This window comes from Wallemia mellicola (genome assembly GCF_000263375.1).
Source record: "Wallemia mellicola CBS 633.66 unplaced genomic scaffold WALSEscaffold_22, whole genome shotgun sequence".
NCBI classification, from domain to species: Eukaryota; Fungi; Basidiomycota; class Wallemiomycetes; order Wallemiales; family Wallemiaceae; genus Wallemia; species Wallemia mellicola.
Genome location: NW_006531979.1, coordinates 117,024 through 131,262, shown reverse-complemented (window position 1 = coordinate 131,262; position 14,239 = coordinate 117,024). Strand labels below are relative to the sequence as shown.

The 14,239-nt window shown below is 38.5% G+C and overlaps 9 protein-coding genes across 9 annotated transcripts in view; 4 read left to right on the top strand and 5 right to left on the bottom strand.

The window, feature by feature from the left end:
- WALSEDRAFT_33731 (MFS general substrate transporter) overlaps positions 1-542 on the bottom strand; it is a 4,377-nt gene extending 3,835 nt beyond the window's left edge. Inside the window, exon 1 of the mRNA XM_006960008.1 lies at positions 465-542. The gene's annotated coding sequence lies outside the window, so the exon portion shown is untranslated. The remainder of the gene's footprint in view (positions 1-464) is intronic.
- WALSEDRAFT_70282 (HSP20-like chaperone) overlaps positions 1-793 on the top strand; it is a 2,616-nt gene extending 1,823 nt beyond the window's left edge. Inside the window, exon 2 of the mRNA XM_006960007.1 lies at positions 95-793. Within this exon, the coding sequence (XP_006960069.1) occupies positions 95-539 (445 nt within the window). The 3' untranslated portion in view covers positions 540-793. The remainder of the gene's footprint in view (positions 1-94) is intronic.
- A 195-nt stretch (positions 794-988) lies between these two features.
- WALSEDRAFT_70280 (kinase-like protein) lies at positions 989-2,824 on the bottom strand. The gene is made up of 7 exons (XM_006960006.1): positions 2,733-2,824; positions 2,599-2,690; positions 2,493-2,554; positions 1,654-2,446; positions 1,351-1,606; positions 1,219-1,305; positions 989-1,173 (listed from the first exon to the last, which is right to left on the bottom strand). Exons 1-7 carry the CDS (start codon positions 2,809-2,811, stop codon positions 1,085-1,087), a joined length of 1,458 nt encoding a protein of 485 aa, XP_006960068.1. The 5' UTR covers positions 2,812-2,824; the 3' UTR covers positions 989-1,084.
- A 47-nt stretch (positions 2,825-2,871) lies between these two features.
- Positions 2,872-4,493, top strand: WALSEDRAFT_70279 (hypothetical protein; the record flags this gene model as incomplete). Its single annotated transcript, XM_006960005.1, has 4 exons — positions 2,872-2,915; positions 2,970-3,448; positions 3,493-3,588; positions 3,638-4,493. 4 exons carry the CDS (start codon positions 2,872-2,874, stop codon positions 3,778-3,780), a joined length of 762 nt encoding a protein of 253 aa, XP_006960067.1. The 3' UTR covers positions 3,781-4,493.
- WALSEDRAFT_61260 (Pre-rRNA-processing protein PNO1) lies at positions 2,970-4,731 on the bottom strand. Its single transcript, XM_006960004.1, has 5 exons — positions 4,564-4,731; positions 4,108-4,515; positions 3,638-4,061; positions 3,493-3,588; positions 2,970-3,448 (listed from the first exon to the last, which is right to left on the bottom strand). Exons 1-3 carry the CDS (start codon positions 4,703-4,705, stop codon positions 3,940-3,942), a joined length of 672 nt encoding a protein of 223 aa, XP_006960066.1. The 5' UTR covers positions 4,706-4,731; the 3' UTR covers positions 2,970-3,448; positions 3,493-3,588; positions 3,638-3,939.
- Positions 4,732-5,004: 273 nt separating this feature from the next.
- On the top strand, positions 5,005-6,070 carry WALSEDRAFT_61259 (hypothetical protein). Its single transcript, XM_006960003.1, has one exon. It carries the CDS (start codon positions 5,029-5,031, stop codon positions 5,968-5,970), a length of 942 nt encoding a protein of 313 aa, XP_006960065.1. The 5' UTR covers positions 5,005-5,028; the 3' UTR covers positions 5,971-6,070.
- Positions 6,071-6,396: 326 nt separating this feature from the next.
- On the top strand, positions 6,397-9,816 carry WALSEDRAFT_70277 (hypothetical protein). Its single transcript, XM_006960002.1, has 3 exons — positions 6,397-7,463; positions 7,509-9,518; positions 9,564-9,816. Exons 1-3 carry the CDS (start codon positions 6,414-6,416, stop codon positions 9,768-9,770), a joined length of 3,267 nt encoding a protein of 1,088 aa, XP_006960064.1. The 5' UTR covers positions 6,397-6,413; the 3' UTR covers positions 9,771-9,816.
- Positions 9,804-11,053, bottom strand: WALSEDRAFT_61258 (hypothetical protein). The gene is made up of 5 exons (XM_006960001.1): positions 10,865-11,053; positions 10,745-10,811; positions 10,279-10,694; positions 10,006-10,227; positions 9,804-9,948 (listed from the first exon to the last, which is right to left on the bottom strand). Exons 3-5 carry the CDS (start codon positions 10,689-10,691, stop codon positions 9,900-9,902), a joined length of 684 nt encoding a protein of 227 aa, XP_006960063.1. The 5' UTR covers positions 10,692-10,694; positions 10,745-10,811; positions 10,865-11,053; the 3' UTR covers positions 9,804-9,899.
- Positions 11,054-12,759: 1,706 nt separating this feature from the next.
- On the bottom strand, positions 12,760-14,217 carry WALSEDRAFT_40708 (DUF185-domain-containing protein; the record flags this gene model as incomplete). Its single annotated transcript, XM_006960000.1, has 4 exons — positions 13,933-14,217; positions 13,600-13,888; positions 13,488-13,555; positions 12,760-13,440 (listed from the first exon to the last, which is right to left on the bottom strand). The coding sequence occupies exons 1-4, from the start codon at positions 14,047-14,049 to the stop codon at positions 12,760-12,762; spliced, it is 1,155 nt and encodes a 384-aa protein (XP_006960062.1). The 5' UTR covers positions 14,050-14,217.
- Positions 14,218-14,239: the final 22 nt, after the last annotated feature.

Genomic DNA, 14,239 nt, shown 5'->3' with positions numbered 1-14,239 from the left:
AAATGTAGATGACTATATAAGCTGAGGTTGTATCTCAACTGTATACCATCAACAACAAACTAACAAAGCAACTTCTCAAACACACTTAACTTAGTCTTAAACACACAATGACAATCTTCTACAACCAACCAAGCAACTTTGAATTCCCAATTGAATTCTTCATTGAGGAGGTTGCACCAAGAAAACACGTTAATACAGCACCTTCGACGTCTAAACCACGCCTTGATTTGTTAGAATATGAAAATTCATATGAAGCAAGATTGAACCTTGCAGGATACAAGAAGGAGGAATTGGATATATCAATACATGACCATAAAATAACTGTGAAGGCTACTCATCCAGCTGAAGAAGACAAAGATAACGGATTCAGCTACTTGATCAATGAGAGTCGGTCATCATCGATCGCTAGCCGGACATGGAAACTCCCAGAGCATGTCACAGAAGACAATATCCATGCTTCCTACACTGATGGATTACTCACTCTGAGATATTCAAGACACGCACCTGAATCTGAACCAAAGAGGATCAATATCAATTAATTTGTATAAACAGATAATTAATTTATTCTAAATATATGTTTCATAACGTACTTTTATTATTTCACAATGCTGCAGTATTACACATGCGTCGCTACAAGGTTTCCAACATTCTGCATGAGGGACGTAAAAGATCCATCCCAGCGGAAGACAATTTGTCACTTGACGATCATGATAAAAGTAGTAAAAGTGGGTTTGTAAGCACCATTAGTGTCTGACTAATGTTTATATCATCAGGCGCTTCTCAAGCCATCACCAAATCTAGAAGGAAAGTCAATCGAAGATACAACATGGGTATGTGGATATTGTAAATGGCGCACATCGCTCGAAGAATTCTACTGTAGCAAGTGGGTGCATTTTAAATGACCACTACACACCTAACACCACCCAGTGAAAATTGCTATAATAGCTGGTCTTATTGTATGTCATAAGCTACCTTGAAGTATACCCAATTTGCGTTAAATATATCAATGTATGTAACAAATAAGATTGTCAGTTGCTATGATTAAAAGATGGTTAAATAATAGAAAATGTAAATGCTATGTGTTCTAGAAAATAGTTGAAAGTGCTTCTTCCGGTTTTGCGAGTGCTTTCGCGAGTTGCTCTGTTGTTTTCTGACGTGGTGCAAATGTGAAGCCTGTAAGAGTTAGTAAAATGAGGAGCGCATTAGACAATTACATACCTGCAAAGAGACCCCTCTCGACTTTGTTGTTCTTGTCCTGCATTGCTTCGATTTTCATTTGTTTTTCCTTAACTTCAGCGTATTTGACTGACGCAAGTTAAAAAAAATAACAGTTATAAGGAGATTACCCACCCATATCCTCAGGATCATCGAAAGCATCAAAGTATCCAGCATCTTCTTCGGAATCCAAAGCTGGAACGAAGGGCGCGTGAGTATCGCGTAGTTTGTCCCATGGGATATCACTCAAGAAAGGATGCCTTTTTACACCGTCTAGAGTGGCAATACGACTCTCGAGAGGTGCAATGAAACTCGTTATTGCGTCCCAAGCTGTATCTGTGAGGTTAAATATCAAGTCTTCTGGTTTATCATAGATAGGTCTTCTGAGAACCTTGGAAATGTGTAAGTAAAATAAAAGATGCAGTAATATAAACCAACCTTCTGCCAGTTACGCAAGTTAGTCCATGTTTCATCTGATGTTGCTCCAGAAAATGGAGGGAAACCAGCCAAGAATTCAAACAAGATGCAACCCAGTGACCAATAATCAACTGCAAATGAGTACGGTTTTCCTCTGATTACTTCAGCAGCCAAGTAGTCAGGACTGCCTACAATACTATCAGCCCATCTAGCTTGATTGAGTTTCATTGACTTGAAAATTGATCTCCGTTCAATTGTACTTCTGTAAATAATGTCATTTTCTTTAACTTCATCGAGTTTATGCTTAAGTGAATCCAATCTGGCAGGGTTGAGTGCACCTGTCGCCAAACCGAAGTCTGTCAATTTGACGTGTCCGGTGCTATCAACAAGGAAGTTTTCTGGTTTCAGATCACGGTGAATATAACCTAGCTTGTGAAGAGTATCAACACCCATAAACATTTCCGCGATATAGAACTTGGCGTGTTCCTCTTTCAAAACACCTGAGTTGTTAAGAAGAGTACGGAAATCACCACCAGGGACGAATTCCATAGCAAGGAAGACATTATCGATATCTTGGAACGCGTAGAGTAATCTAACAAGCCAAGGTGATTTTGCTGTTGTGAGAATATCACGCTCAATAAGGATATGCTTTACTTCATCCATCTTCTGGAGTGTTTTTTTACGCATTTGCTTTAATGCACATATTTCACCTGTGTCTGATTTGCGTGCTAAGTAAACTTCACCGTATCCACCTTGACCAACTTGACAGATAATATGGAAATGGTTAAACTTGATCTTTGTACGACGTTTGCGGCTAATAGAGGTATTAGATAGGATAGAATGGGGATTAATCCACTCACAGCAAAGCTCTTTCTCTTCCACAATAAGATTTCCAGTCTTTCTGTGCTGCTTCTGGTGATTTCTGAGGAATGTGAGCTAAATCAACGACATACACGTTCCACGAACAGTACTATCTTGTAATTCGTATACTTTATGCTCTAAACGCTGCTTTCTATTGTGTATGTATCCCAACAAGTCGAAGTAATAATCGTAGAAATCTACGTGTGTGAGATAAGCCAAACGCGTGAAAATCAACGTACAAAGTTGTGCGACTGTCGCTTTACGTTGTACTTCAGGTTTAGATAAAACTTCTCTATCCCTTGGCGGTAAAGTTGTCATATTTCACTATTCGAGATGAACGCGCAGGATGAGGAAGTCGCGTCTATCATTCTAACAACGATGACGACGCCGCAAAAGAAATTAATAGGTAGAACAATATCTGCGTGAGTTATATTTTATACTTTTTATTTATTCTTCATTTGCTTATAACACTATAGTGAGGGTATAGTAGATGATCACCAGCGAGTGCTGAAATTGGAAAGAGCGAGACAGCGTATGGCAGGATTGCAGCTCGCTTTAGAAGCACACTCCAGTGATGTTAAAGAACGTATAATAAAGCGTAAAGCAGAGCACGCGAAGTCACTCAACGAGGAGAAGGAAAATCAAAGTCGGATAAAGGAGAATATCGAAAATTTAAAGAAGGAAGAGTTCGAAGTTGTGAAGGATATTGAACGTGAAAGACAGGAAGTACAGGAGATGAAGGACCAGATCAGCAATTATATGAGAGAAATGCGTTCACATTCTACCAACCGGGATGGTATGATTGCTGAGATTGAGGAGTATAGGGAGAGAATCAACAAGCATAAAGCTATGATAGAAGCCGAGAAGAAGACCTTAGACGGTCAAGCTGCAAGAAACGCGCCTGAATTGGCCTTCTTTGAGCAGAAGTTAGGCTTAAAGCTTAGAAGCGATAAGCGTGGGTTTGTTTTTACCATTGTGCATCCGTTCATATCTTTCTAGCTGACTTTATTATACTAAATTTCTCACAAATAGACGATCGTGAACCAGACCGTCAATTCACATTGGAACTTGACTTGAGTGAAGCGGATTATAGGGGTAAGCGACCACATTTGATCAGAACATAATCAGTAACACACCTTACCAGTCGAGTCATGTTCGCCGCGTCCAGAGGAGCTAGACAAATTCGTTAGAGATCTCAACAATTCACGTGGCTTCTACACATTCATAAAACGTCTCAGAAGTGCGTTCAGGGGGGTCGTTGCGAAGGAAAAGTCAAGTTCAAGTTAGATTAATTGGTATTTTCAAATTAAGATAACTAGATTGTATAATTAAAAAGCTTGTTGTATCTGTTACTTTTCTTCTTATAAATAATATATGTGCAATGAAAATCCAACAAAAAGTGAAAATTGAGTGATAAAACAATACAGAAGGTTTAAGTGATGCAATCTAGAATCTTTGCTTGAGTCTTGCGCCGACGACTTTAAGGTGGTTGTAAACTTTTCCTGGGGGACTACCTAAGATAAGACTACATATGGAATCTTTACAGAGTTTGCAGTTATTGAATGCACCTATAGAGAATTAGACAACACATCTAACAACTTCTATACCACCCACCAAGGATATGAATGTGTGTATCAGCCAAAACGATTCTCGTACGTGTTGCGTTTTCGAGAGCAAACTTAGTTTTACCGTTCTGACCAGCAATTCTACCAATAGCACGTGAAAGATGATCACCGTGGAGAGTTTTAACATCTTTGATCTCAAAGCTATCAATGTAAAGATCATCAAGTCTCATGAGCGCTATAGCGTCTTCTACTGCGAAACCGAGGGCATAAGCTTTGACGAAATCGGCACCTTTTTGAAGGTGACCAGCGTCTTTTGTGTGCTTAGAAGAACGCAATTCAACAGCTCTCTTCTGTGGGTTCATCCTGACCTGTAATTTCAACATTTCTACGAGTGGACCATATATGTTGACCCAGTCTTTTTTCAATGGGGACATTCTATGACCTGGGATAAGTACACCTTGGACGTATGTTAGTAAATACGAAACCTGAGATATAGCCCACTCACGTCTCGTTTGGCCTTTCAAATCTGGGCCAGCGGTGGCTGTCTTCTTCGCAGGAGCAAAAACTGGTACATCATCCTGATCCATTGTATCATTGGAAGTGGACACCATAGGTGTCGTTGTATCTACGACAATATCCTCACTCATGTAAATTTTATATGGTGGTTGATAACGGAGGGGCATTTTATCAGTCTATCAGGGGAGAGACCTGGAAATAAAAATTTATTAATTATTCATTACATAGATGTAGATTAGGTTACTTGTGATATCTAAAAACATCTAGCATACTAGATACACTTTTGGCTGTAGGATATGCTCTTGGTATGAACATATAGACAATGGCAGACACACATACTCGGATGTATATATGCCATATATCTGTATATCTATTTATGTATAACCAGAACTACCATTGTCTTTTACTTTCTATCTTTTCACGTCCATCACGCCGAAAATAAAAAAATGAAGAGATGTTAGACATAAAAATAAAGCCAAAGCAAGGAAATATCTACAAAGATTTCCCAGTCGAGGGTTACCTAGGTATGTCCACTTGCAGGGTCGTCGGCTTTGCATATACGGAGATTCTGGATAAAAAGCCGCTAAAAGTAAAAGAAATAAACGTTAAACTAAAATGCATAGAGAGTGCATACAAAAAGTCAACTGTTTTATTTGAGACAACGGATTGTTTGATGTCTTTCGATGATTACGTAGAGCTCGGTGAGATGGAGAAGGAATTTATGTTGACAATACCCTCCCATAGTAGTCTACCCAGCTCGATACGTCTACATAACTATCAAATATTATGGAAGTTGGAGGTCAATTTATACCATGAGAATATAAAATACATCGGGAACTTAAAAACCAAGTCAATATGTTTAAATTTATTTAGATTCTCACATTTAAGCAGGAATTTGAGTAGACATGAAGAAAATATCAAAAATTTAGAATTCAAAACATTAATAGACTCCTTTAAACTGTTGTCCCTTGACAACCTCAACGTTAACATCAATTTGAGACTACTTTCTGATGACATCATAATAAAGAAGCTATACGTTAGCCTAGATAGAAAAGTATCCTTTAGACTACTAAAAAGTTCATTCTTCACTTCAAATAATTACTCAACCAGATTAATAGAACACTCAGTCACGCCTCACCTTATACCATCAAAGCGTGAAAATTACCAGTTTACCATTTTAATACCATCATCAAAATCAAAAGGTAGTTGGAGCATAGGCGAGAGTTTAATAACAAACTTAATAGACATTCAATTCTTTATAACGACGACGGTCTTAATAAAAAATGCACGCGGTTCAACTAAAAAAGTTGAAATTGATTCAAAAGAGATTTTATTAATATCTATAACTAACAAAGACCTAAATAGAGCCATACGTTGTAACACCTATAAATTTTAATTAGCATTTATAAAAACTAGAGAGCAACCATATTTAGTCAGAAATAGCCTCTTTTTTCCATCAAAGAGATTCAGACAATGTAGATAAGTTTTAGATTGGTAACATCACTCTAAATTGGCTGCTCCGGAGTATTTCAACTCACACTTGGTGGTTTGGTTGAAAGAAGAAGACGTAAAAAGTTTTAGTTTTTATAGTGTAAATATAAAATCTTTTCTCATAGTCTTACAGAGAGTGACACGTTAATTATCTTCCGTCACGTGAGCAAGTCCTTTCTTTGTGTTTGTGTAAACTCCACTATACATACGTACGACTAGGGATGAATTATAGTGACTGCGATGTAGAAAATAGAATAAAACAACTAAAATAACACGTTACGATGAGCTTATAACTTTCAAATATCCACTCTTCTTCCCTTCACTCCTCTTAAGAATATACCGCCATCAATGTCGATAGCTGCAACGACTGTACCCCCACAGTTAATTGAAGCAATAAAATGCGCATCGCCTACGGAAAACAATAACATTCAACTTCGCCAGGAGGCTTTAACCTTCCTCGAGCAAGTAAAGAACAACGCTTCAGAAACTTGGAAGTATTGCTTAGGCTTATTCTTAACAAATACTGTCGGTACAGAAGCTAGAATTTGGGTTTTGAGTGTTGTGGATGTTCTTATTTCTAACCACTTCCATACACTCACAAATGATGACATTTTTGCTATACAAGAAGCCCTATTCGAGTACGTTAGCAGGGAATACGTACAAGGCGGTCCAGAAGCTGATCTTAGTTTCTTGAGAAATAGATTAGCACATACACTCACACTCTTCACTATACAAACTTACGACAAAACTCACCCAAATATCATTATAGACTTCTTATCATTAATTAAACAAGGAAATTCACTCAATCAACGTACTACACCTTTAGTTTTGCACATACTTGATGAAATAAATCTTGAATTATCAGATTCCATCATGCGAGCTGCACGAGATTGGTCGTCAGAGAGACATATTCGTGATGGCCACATTAGAGACGCAATTAGATCAAAGGATGCACCTACAATTATAGAAAACTTGTTAAATATAGTAAGAGAACTGACTGTCATGTACGCGAATGGTGGAAGTGATTTATGGTCCTTGAAAGCTATCGAAGAATCACTAGCGCTCTCTATCAACGTCTTTGCTGGCTGGTCACATTGGGTTGATATTAGCTTGTCCTTCACACCACAGAGTCTAGAATTATTCTATCAATCTTTGCAGCATCCATCTACCCAAGTTAAAGTTGCAACTAACGGTTACTTCTGCAAGATCCTACAAAAAGGTATTCAAGATGTTACCGCCAAGTTGGAAGTCATTAGAATTGTTAATGTATCAGAAGTTATTGGACAAATCGAGCAAGCTTCTAGAGATGATACATCTGATGACAATATTCTTTTCAGAGAATCATGTGCAAAATTAGTAAATGTAGCTGGTTTGGAGATTCTCAAATTATGTGATGAAGTGGGTTACAAGTTTTTGAAAGGAATCTATCTAACCCAATAACAGCCTACTCAAGCAATGATAATGCAAAATCGTTCAGGTGCTAACCTCGGTACACCGGAGACTAGATCGCAGGCGCTTGTCTATCTCGCTCAGCTTCAACCTGTGTTTTTAAGATACCTCGCTGATCCATCAAACAGTCCTTCATTAGCTGTTCACAGCTTCTTGTCAACTCTCATTTCTTTCTATAAGAAGAAGAAGAAGTCTGATGCTATGGCGTTCTCGTCAATGCCAATTAGAGAATTCTTCAGCCAATTGCTACCTATCGTAATGACGAAAATGCAATGGAATGATGAAGTTGAATGGGGCTTCGGCGGTTTAGGTGAGGACGCAGATGATGAGCGTCATGAACTATACGAAATCCGTAGAGTTTTAAGATCTACTTTCGATTCAGTTTGTCAATTGGATCAAGAACTTTGGATATCAACCGTAGTCTCATTGATCAACCAGACTTTGACACAATGTACAGCAACCGGTCCTGAATCTGTACCATGGTATCAAGCAGAGTTGGTATTATACATTGTTTTCTTGTTTGCAGAAGCAACTCAATCAGGTAACTCCGTTCAAGCATTTGTACAAATCACAGAAGAAGAAAGGCAATCAGCCAAGAAAGATGCCGTTAATTTCAAAATAAAATATGAAGAAAAACCTTACACACCATTGGGTCAACTCGTACAAACTGTAATCGATTCAGGTATTGCTAATCACCCACATCCAGCGGTAAATCTACAGTATTTCGAAATGATTGTTAGATATGTTGATATTCTTTACGCGAGGAAAGAACTCGTTGAACCTATTTTATCTGCATTCGTTGGTCAAAGAGGTATTCACAACTCAGCATTGAACGTAAAAGCTAGAAACTTCTATTTATTCCAGAGATTTACATTATTGGCTAGAAAATATATTCCAATGAACTTGATACCAAAGGTGTTGGAAAGTATCACGGATTTGCTAGCCATATCTGTTGAGGTTATCCCAGCTGAACAACCAGATGAAGATGTGTTGACAAAATCTGTCAATACTATGGGTTTATTCCAATACCAACTTAATCTGTATGAGGCTATTGGTAGCATAGTGGCTAAATTGTCTGAAGTTCCATCTGATCAGATTGCCTATTTGAATCAACTAATTCAACCACTTTTGGCATCAATACAGCAATCATTACAACAATCTAACCAAATCGAGTCCGTTTTGAATGTCCATCATACTATTCTTGCTATTGGTCACATCGCCAAGGGTCTTCCTGAACCTACCTCAGTGCAACACGTAACAAGTATAGATCAACCACCACCTAACTACAGTGAACCATTCGTTCAATCAACCCAAGCCATGTTTGTGGTTTTAGATCAAATGTCACAGTTCAAGGTTATAAGAGACGCATCTAGATTTACATTCGCACAGATCGTAAGCAGTACGGGTGTAGCAATTCTCAACCATGTTCCAACATTCGTCAATGGTTTATTAGGTAGATTAGAGATGAATGAATTAAGCGATTTCCTCGTTTTCTTGAATATGCTTGTTCATAAGTTACGTTCAACAATTTTCTCAATTTTGAACTCAATTATACAACCAATTCTTGATAGAGTATTTACATTTTTGTCCGTTCAAGTTGATGGTACAGATGATGAATTAAATAAGGCAGAAATGGAGAGAAGTTATTTAAACTTCATTGGTACCATTCTTTCTGCTGGACTCCAAGGCGTTTTAATATCTGATGAAAATAGAGATAGATTTATGCAAATTCTTGAATCAATTTGTCAATTCGCACAGGGTTCCTCACCTCCAACTCAAAGAATTGCCTTTAATGATATATCAAAAGTTGTTTTCTGTTATGGTACACTTGAGCAAGTGCAAAATGACTTAAAAGTTCAATCAACTCAAAATATTATTCAAATAAATCCAACTCCAATACCATTAGCAGGATTTGAGGAATTCATTTATCAACAATTTATCAAATTAGCTTTCGAAGTTCCTGCAAAGTCAACGTTTAACTTGAAGGATGGTCAAACAAATGTTGTAAGTTGTTTTCTCCTCTAAAACCGTTATCTCATAACGTATCAGGTATTAGGTGAAATTGCGCTCCTACTTAGACAAACTTACTTAAGTAGAGGTGAGGAGTTGTTGAACTTCCTCAGAACTGTCTATCTTCCTTCAATTGGTTGCCCAGATAATATCTCATTCGAGTTGACAAAGCATATTTCAACAGATGAGCCAAAAATTTTCAAGAAGGCTTTTACAGAGTTCATAAAAGCTTCAAAATCAGCATAGATGATGTCTATTAATAATATATTGTATGCATTCGTTAGAGATTTCCAAAAAAAGAGAAATAAAAGAAATAAAATTGTCCTTGTCTGATTGTCCTATTGTTAAAAATTCGGATTAAAGTCCAGCTTTCTATTAATGCAATATTGCAGATGGTTGTATATATGAACAACTCAGCGCGTCTCTGTTTATTTATTTCTTCGTTAGGTTAGATTTTGTAAATTTTATACCCGATACTCACAACCAGGCAGAGAATGATTCATTAGTTTGTTGTTGCTGTTGATGGTATTGCTGTTGTTGATTATGTTGCTGAAAAAAGTTATTCCAGTCACTGCTTGATGTATTCTCTTGTGGTATTTGTTGATTTGAGTGGTTACCATTTTCATATAGTGGTATACCCGGATAAGCGTCAAATTCTGTACCAGGAGTACTTGAATTGGAATATAATGGGCAATTCCAATATCTAAGGAATGTAAAGTCAGAATGACGTATTAGTAATTCTCAATCCACCTACGCTGAATCAAGACCCGGATCTGAATCAAATGAAGCGACAGTCCCCCAATCTTCCAATGCCACACCTTGTTGTTGTTGCTGTTGTTGCTGCTGAGTAGCTGCTGCCGCTACACCTGCGAGATAACTTGGATCAGTCACGTCCGGTGGAGCAGAATGTGACGGTTGGTGTACGGCTTTAGGCTTACGTCCGCGCTTCTTTAAGTTGGCGGTAGTGACACCTGGCAAGGGTTTACCACCATTGTTGTGCACTTCGCATCCACGTTGATGCCTCAGGAGAATATCTGAACGTGTGTAGCTCCGACCACAAGAACACAAATAAGGGTGAAGATCGCCAGACCTGTGGGAATTCCGTTTATGCCTCATCATATTCTCTGGTCTACTGAACCTCCCGTGGCATATCTCGCATTTGTACATTATCTGATAATTTCTGGTTATTCACTAAATTCGCTTATACTCGTCATACTCACTCTCTTCCAGGCCCGTGATTGTGTGTAAATAGGCGCACTTAGGAGCGTATAAAAGTCGATTATGTTCCTTAGAAAAATAAAATGAGTGACATAGCCAAATAAAATGATAAAGAAAAGTACCTAGATAAAAATGGTTATCATACACTTTCCTTCTCTAAAACAACATATGTCTTGCTCTCTTCTCACAGTCTATATAGTCAGCTATCCGTACCTCTGATGACGCTGATCTGGAGTGATAAATCATCGCACGCGTCATAACGTTTCTAATTGTGTTTATTGGTATTGAATTATTTTTATAATTAGATTTTTTTACCCTATATTTACGAAATTACGCAACAACAGCTACCGTGCCGGGCGAGATGAATATATTAAAAGGGTTATGCGCTTTGACACACCCTAAAAATTATTGATGGGTTTTAATTAAGGGATTAAAAATGTTTAAATTGTATAAGTCATGTGTAAAAGCATTCCTTTTAGTATTTGTACCTGCCGGTGCCTCGCCAGTTCCTTTCGGGCATATCGTAATTACAATTTTTAACCACTTTGAGGCTGTGCAGATGCCTTGTTTTGTGATATTAAAGAAATGGACAGCATATAGCCTATATAGTACGGCAGTAGCTAGTCATTACGCGATGACGAAAATTCGGCAAATGGTCATTTCAACATCATCGGCTATTTCGGCAAACGTGGGCGGGCAACATCTTAAAAAGTACTTGAGGACTTTTAGAAATTCAAAAAATGTAATGATACATAGCTCCTTGATAGAGGAAATATATACTTGAGTTGTTCAAATGGCAGTTTGGCATGCCGGCTTATGCATAACAGCTGCAGGAAAGGCTAGAATTGTGTATTCACAATCTCTGCATACATACTATATTAGATGATAATGTGTCTAATACATATAACGATATTGGTAAAAATGCTTACAAACATATCATTGTCCAATTGCAGTCCTCATACTACAAGAAGTATGGTCTGAGGCAGCTAAGCTTTTAATCGTCTAAGGATAAATCTCGATTTCATCATCATCATCAATCCGCCTACCGAGACATCCGGCAAGTTCATTGATGACCAAAGCTTTATAAAGTCATAACGCAGTGCATTAATGCTAGCCTTGAAGAAACATCTTCTTCGTGTCAAAATCATTAGAGGCACACGTGTAGGCTTTCTCATTGTTCGTTTGCTTTAATACAATAGGACGATCTTAATTGAAGATCGCGCCTTTCTGATATTTCATACAGTTGGCTTAATCTCGCCAATGGCAGGTTCATGCCTATGCCCGCCCAGAATTCCATTTACCGTGATCGAGAATCTGCAGGCGTGTCCTCAACAACGAAACGAGATTAATCTTAATGATATGAATACATGCGAAAGCTTACTTATACGTCTTCTACAATGCCAAAGTTTATGACTGTAAACCCCCGGAATATTTGAGACAATAGTGACGCTAGTTAGACAGATCGTCAAGGGCTCCTCTCTCACATGCTTTTCATTTGTATAGCCTAGCTTTCTCCCTCAGTTAGTCAATAACAATTCTCTCCACTCGACCGAACTCATCTGCAGGAACACATGCAACTCAAGCCAAATCCCTAGATTGTGCATGATAAATTAAGGGGTCCTTATGGAACATCAATTATACCCCTCTTATTCTCGTTGGGGCGTTCATGCAGAAAAAAACTTAAACTTGAGCTTTGCTTGGATGTTGCGATTATAATCGGGTGTTTGCTATTCTATATACCCTCAATGCTTACACTCAGAAATCGTTTTGTCAATCACTCAGAGAGTGAGGAAGAGGGGGACATCCTTGTGGGTTATCGAGTTATCAGATAAAACAAACAAACTGACTGAGGCGTTATAGCATTACGAATGGCAGTGTCCCCTTTGCGCTAACTGGATTGCGTTCCCAAGTAATATATGCGACGAGTGGGTACTCAATTAACATATAAGATTTACTCACAGAACTTAGGTGCACATATAGACGACAAGCGAAGCCATCATGTCATTAAATTACCTATTTATTCAAATGGATAGCGGTTCTCCTGATTACTACTAAAGCCCGCCATGAATTTATATTGGTTGCCCATACCGCGTACGTCGAGGAGACGTTTAGCTGATTCTGCAATTAGTAATTTCCGTTCTTTCGACATAGCATTAGCAAGGAGAGTATCCAACCGTGGTGCTACACCCATCTTAATGAGGAAATCACGCTGGGTCATTACATTCGATCCAACTACGTTGGCTGAGTTGTGTGATAGAGATTCTCGCAAGACGCCAAAATCTACATCAGATGTGATATCGCACTCACCAGGTGCACTCAAAACATCAACCTGTTTGTGGTTTCTGAATCCACGAAGAGTATCACCCGTCCAGCCGTCTTGACCATAATCGACGATGAGTGCGGCCCCACCTGGTGTACCTTCCAACAGACTTCCTATTGCGTTGGCAATATAGTAACCTTCTACATTGAGTTCTAACCGCTGGCCTATCTCTTTACCCTCCTCAGAGAAGATGTGGGGTGCTATCAATGGCAAGAATGAACTCATTGGGGTTTGCTGTTTACTGACAACGTATTTGAAACCAGTTTCAGCGTCATTCCATTCAGCTGGCTGTTTTTCTGCTTCGCTCTCATTTTCACTATCACGTACACGAGGATTTGTCAAATCGACTAGTACTTCACGGAAGCCGACATCTGTTTTCTGAGAGTGTTTTGAGCATCCCATACATCGCAAATGAGAAAACGTACCTGGAAAACGTGAATTGGTAGAGCGTCAAAGAACTCATGTGCCACTATAAATGTGAGACTTGTGTCATCTTAACATTGTTAGATATGAAGTAATTTGAACATAGAACGCTACCTTTTTCGATATGCTGTATTCTATCATAAAATTGGATATCCTTGTCGTAACTCTCTAGCGTGCTTTTTTGTGTTTCTCTAAGGGTAGGCGATGTTTCGACCAGATGAACACCGTCGAGGCTGTTCCAAGCGGAGGGGAAGGATTTCCATGTACGTAAAATATCGCTCATGAGGGTACCGTTTCCAGGTCCTAATTCGACAAACCTGACCTTCTTCGGTACTTCTTTTCCTTCGTGTGATAAACTGTGCTTGATTGAATGGTATTGGTGAAGATACCAGACGGCTATTAACTATAACGCTGTTAATGGGATCATTAAGGGCACAACATACCCACCTCGCCAAAAACCTGCGAAATTTCAGGTGAGGTGATGAAGTCACCTTGTTTGCTGATCGGATCCTTATCTTTACGACTGTAATAGCCTTCTGTAGGGTGATATGTACATACTGACATATACCTTGATACTGGTATAGGACCAGTTGCTTTTATTGAATCTGCCAGTATACGTTTAAGTGATGTAGCGTCTTCTCTGAGCGGTATTGAATTGTGAATTGACCGTATAACTATTCTAGCGGTATTCAGATGCTTTAGAATACCATCCTTTTGTCTAAAAGCGCCTCGTAACATGGACGTGGTTGTTAAA

Bases quoted from the DNA above. Each gene is read 5' to 3' on its own strand.
- WALSEDRAFT_70280 (XM_006960006.1), bottom strand. From the start codon at position 2,811: ATGACAACTTTACCGCCAAGGGATAGAGAAGTTTTATCTAAACCTGAA. The intron at 2,691-2,732 runs GTACGTTGATTT...TCACACACGTAG, and splicing joins AGCGACAGTCGCACAACTTT to ATTTCTACGATTATTACTTC. The intron at 2,447-2,492 runs GTGAGTGGATTA...TACCTCTATTAG, and splicing joins GGAAGAGAAAGAGCTTTGCT to CCGCAAACGTCGTACAAAGA.
- WALSEDRAFT_61260 (XM_006960004.1), bottom strand. From the start codon at position 4,705: ATGAGTGAGGATATTGTCGTAGATACAACGACACCTATGGTGTCCACT. The intron at 4,516-4,563 runs GTGAGTGGGCTA...CATACGTCCAAG, and splicing joins TTTGAAAGGCCAAACGAGAC to GTGTACTTATCCCAGGTCAT. The intron at 4,062-4,107 runs GTGGGTGGTATA...AATTCTCTATAG, and splicing joins TACACACATTCATATCCTTG to GTGCATTCAATAACTGCAAA.
- WALSEDRAFT_61259 (XM_006960003.1), top strand. From the start codon at position 5,029: ATGTTAGACATAAAAATAAAGCCAAAGCAAGGAAATATCTACAAAGAT.
- WALSEDRAFT_70277 (XM_006960002.1), top strand. From the start codon at position 6,414: ATGTCGATAGCTGCAACGACTGTACCCCCACAGTTAATTGAAGCAATA. The intron at 7,464-7,508 runs GTGGGTTACAAG...ACCCAATAACAG, and splicing joins TTCTCAAATTATGTGATGAA to CCTACTCAAGCAATGATAAT. The intron at 9,519-9,563 runs GTAAGTTGTTTT...ATAACGTATCAG, and splicing joins AGGATGGTCAAACAAATGTT to GTATTAGGTGAAATTGCGCT.
- WALSEDRAFT_61258 (XM_006960001.1), bottom strand. From the start codon at position 10,691: ATGTACAAATGCGAGATATGCCACGGGAGGTTCAGTAGACCAGAGAAT. The intron at 10,228-10,278 runs GTAGGTGGATTG...TACATTCCTTAG, and splicing joins GATCCGGGTCTTGATTCAGC to ATATTGGAATTGCCCATTAT. The intron at 9,949-10,005 runs GTGAGTATCGGG...ATAAATAAACAG, and splicing joins GAATCATTCTCTGCCTGGTT to AGACGCGCTGAGTTGTTCAT.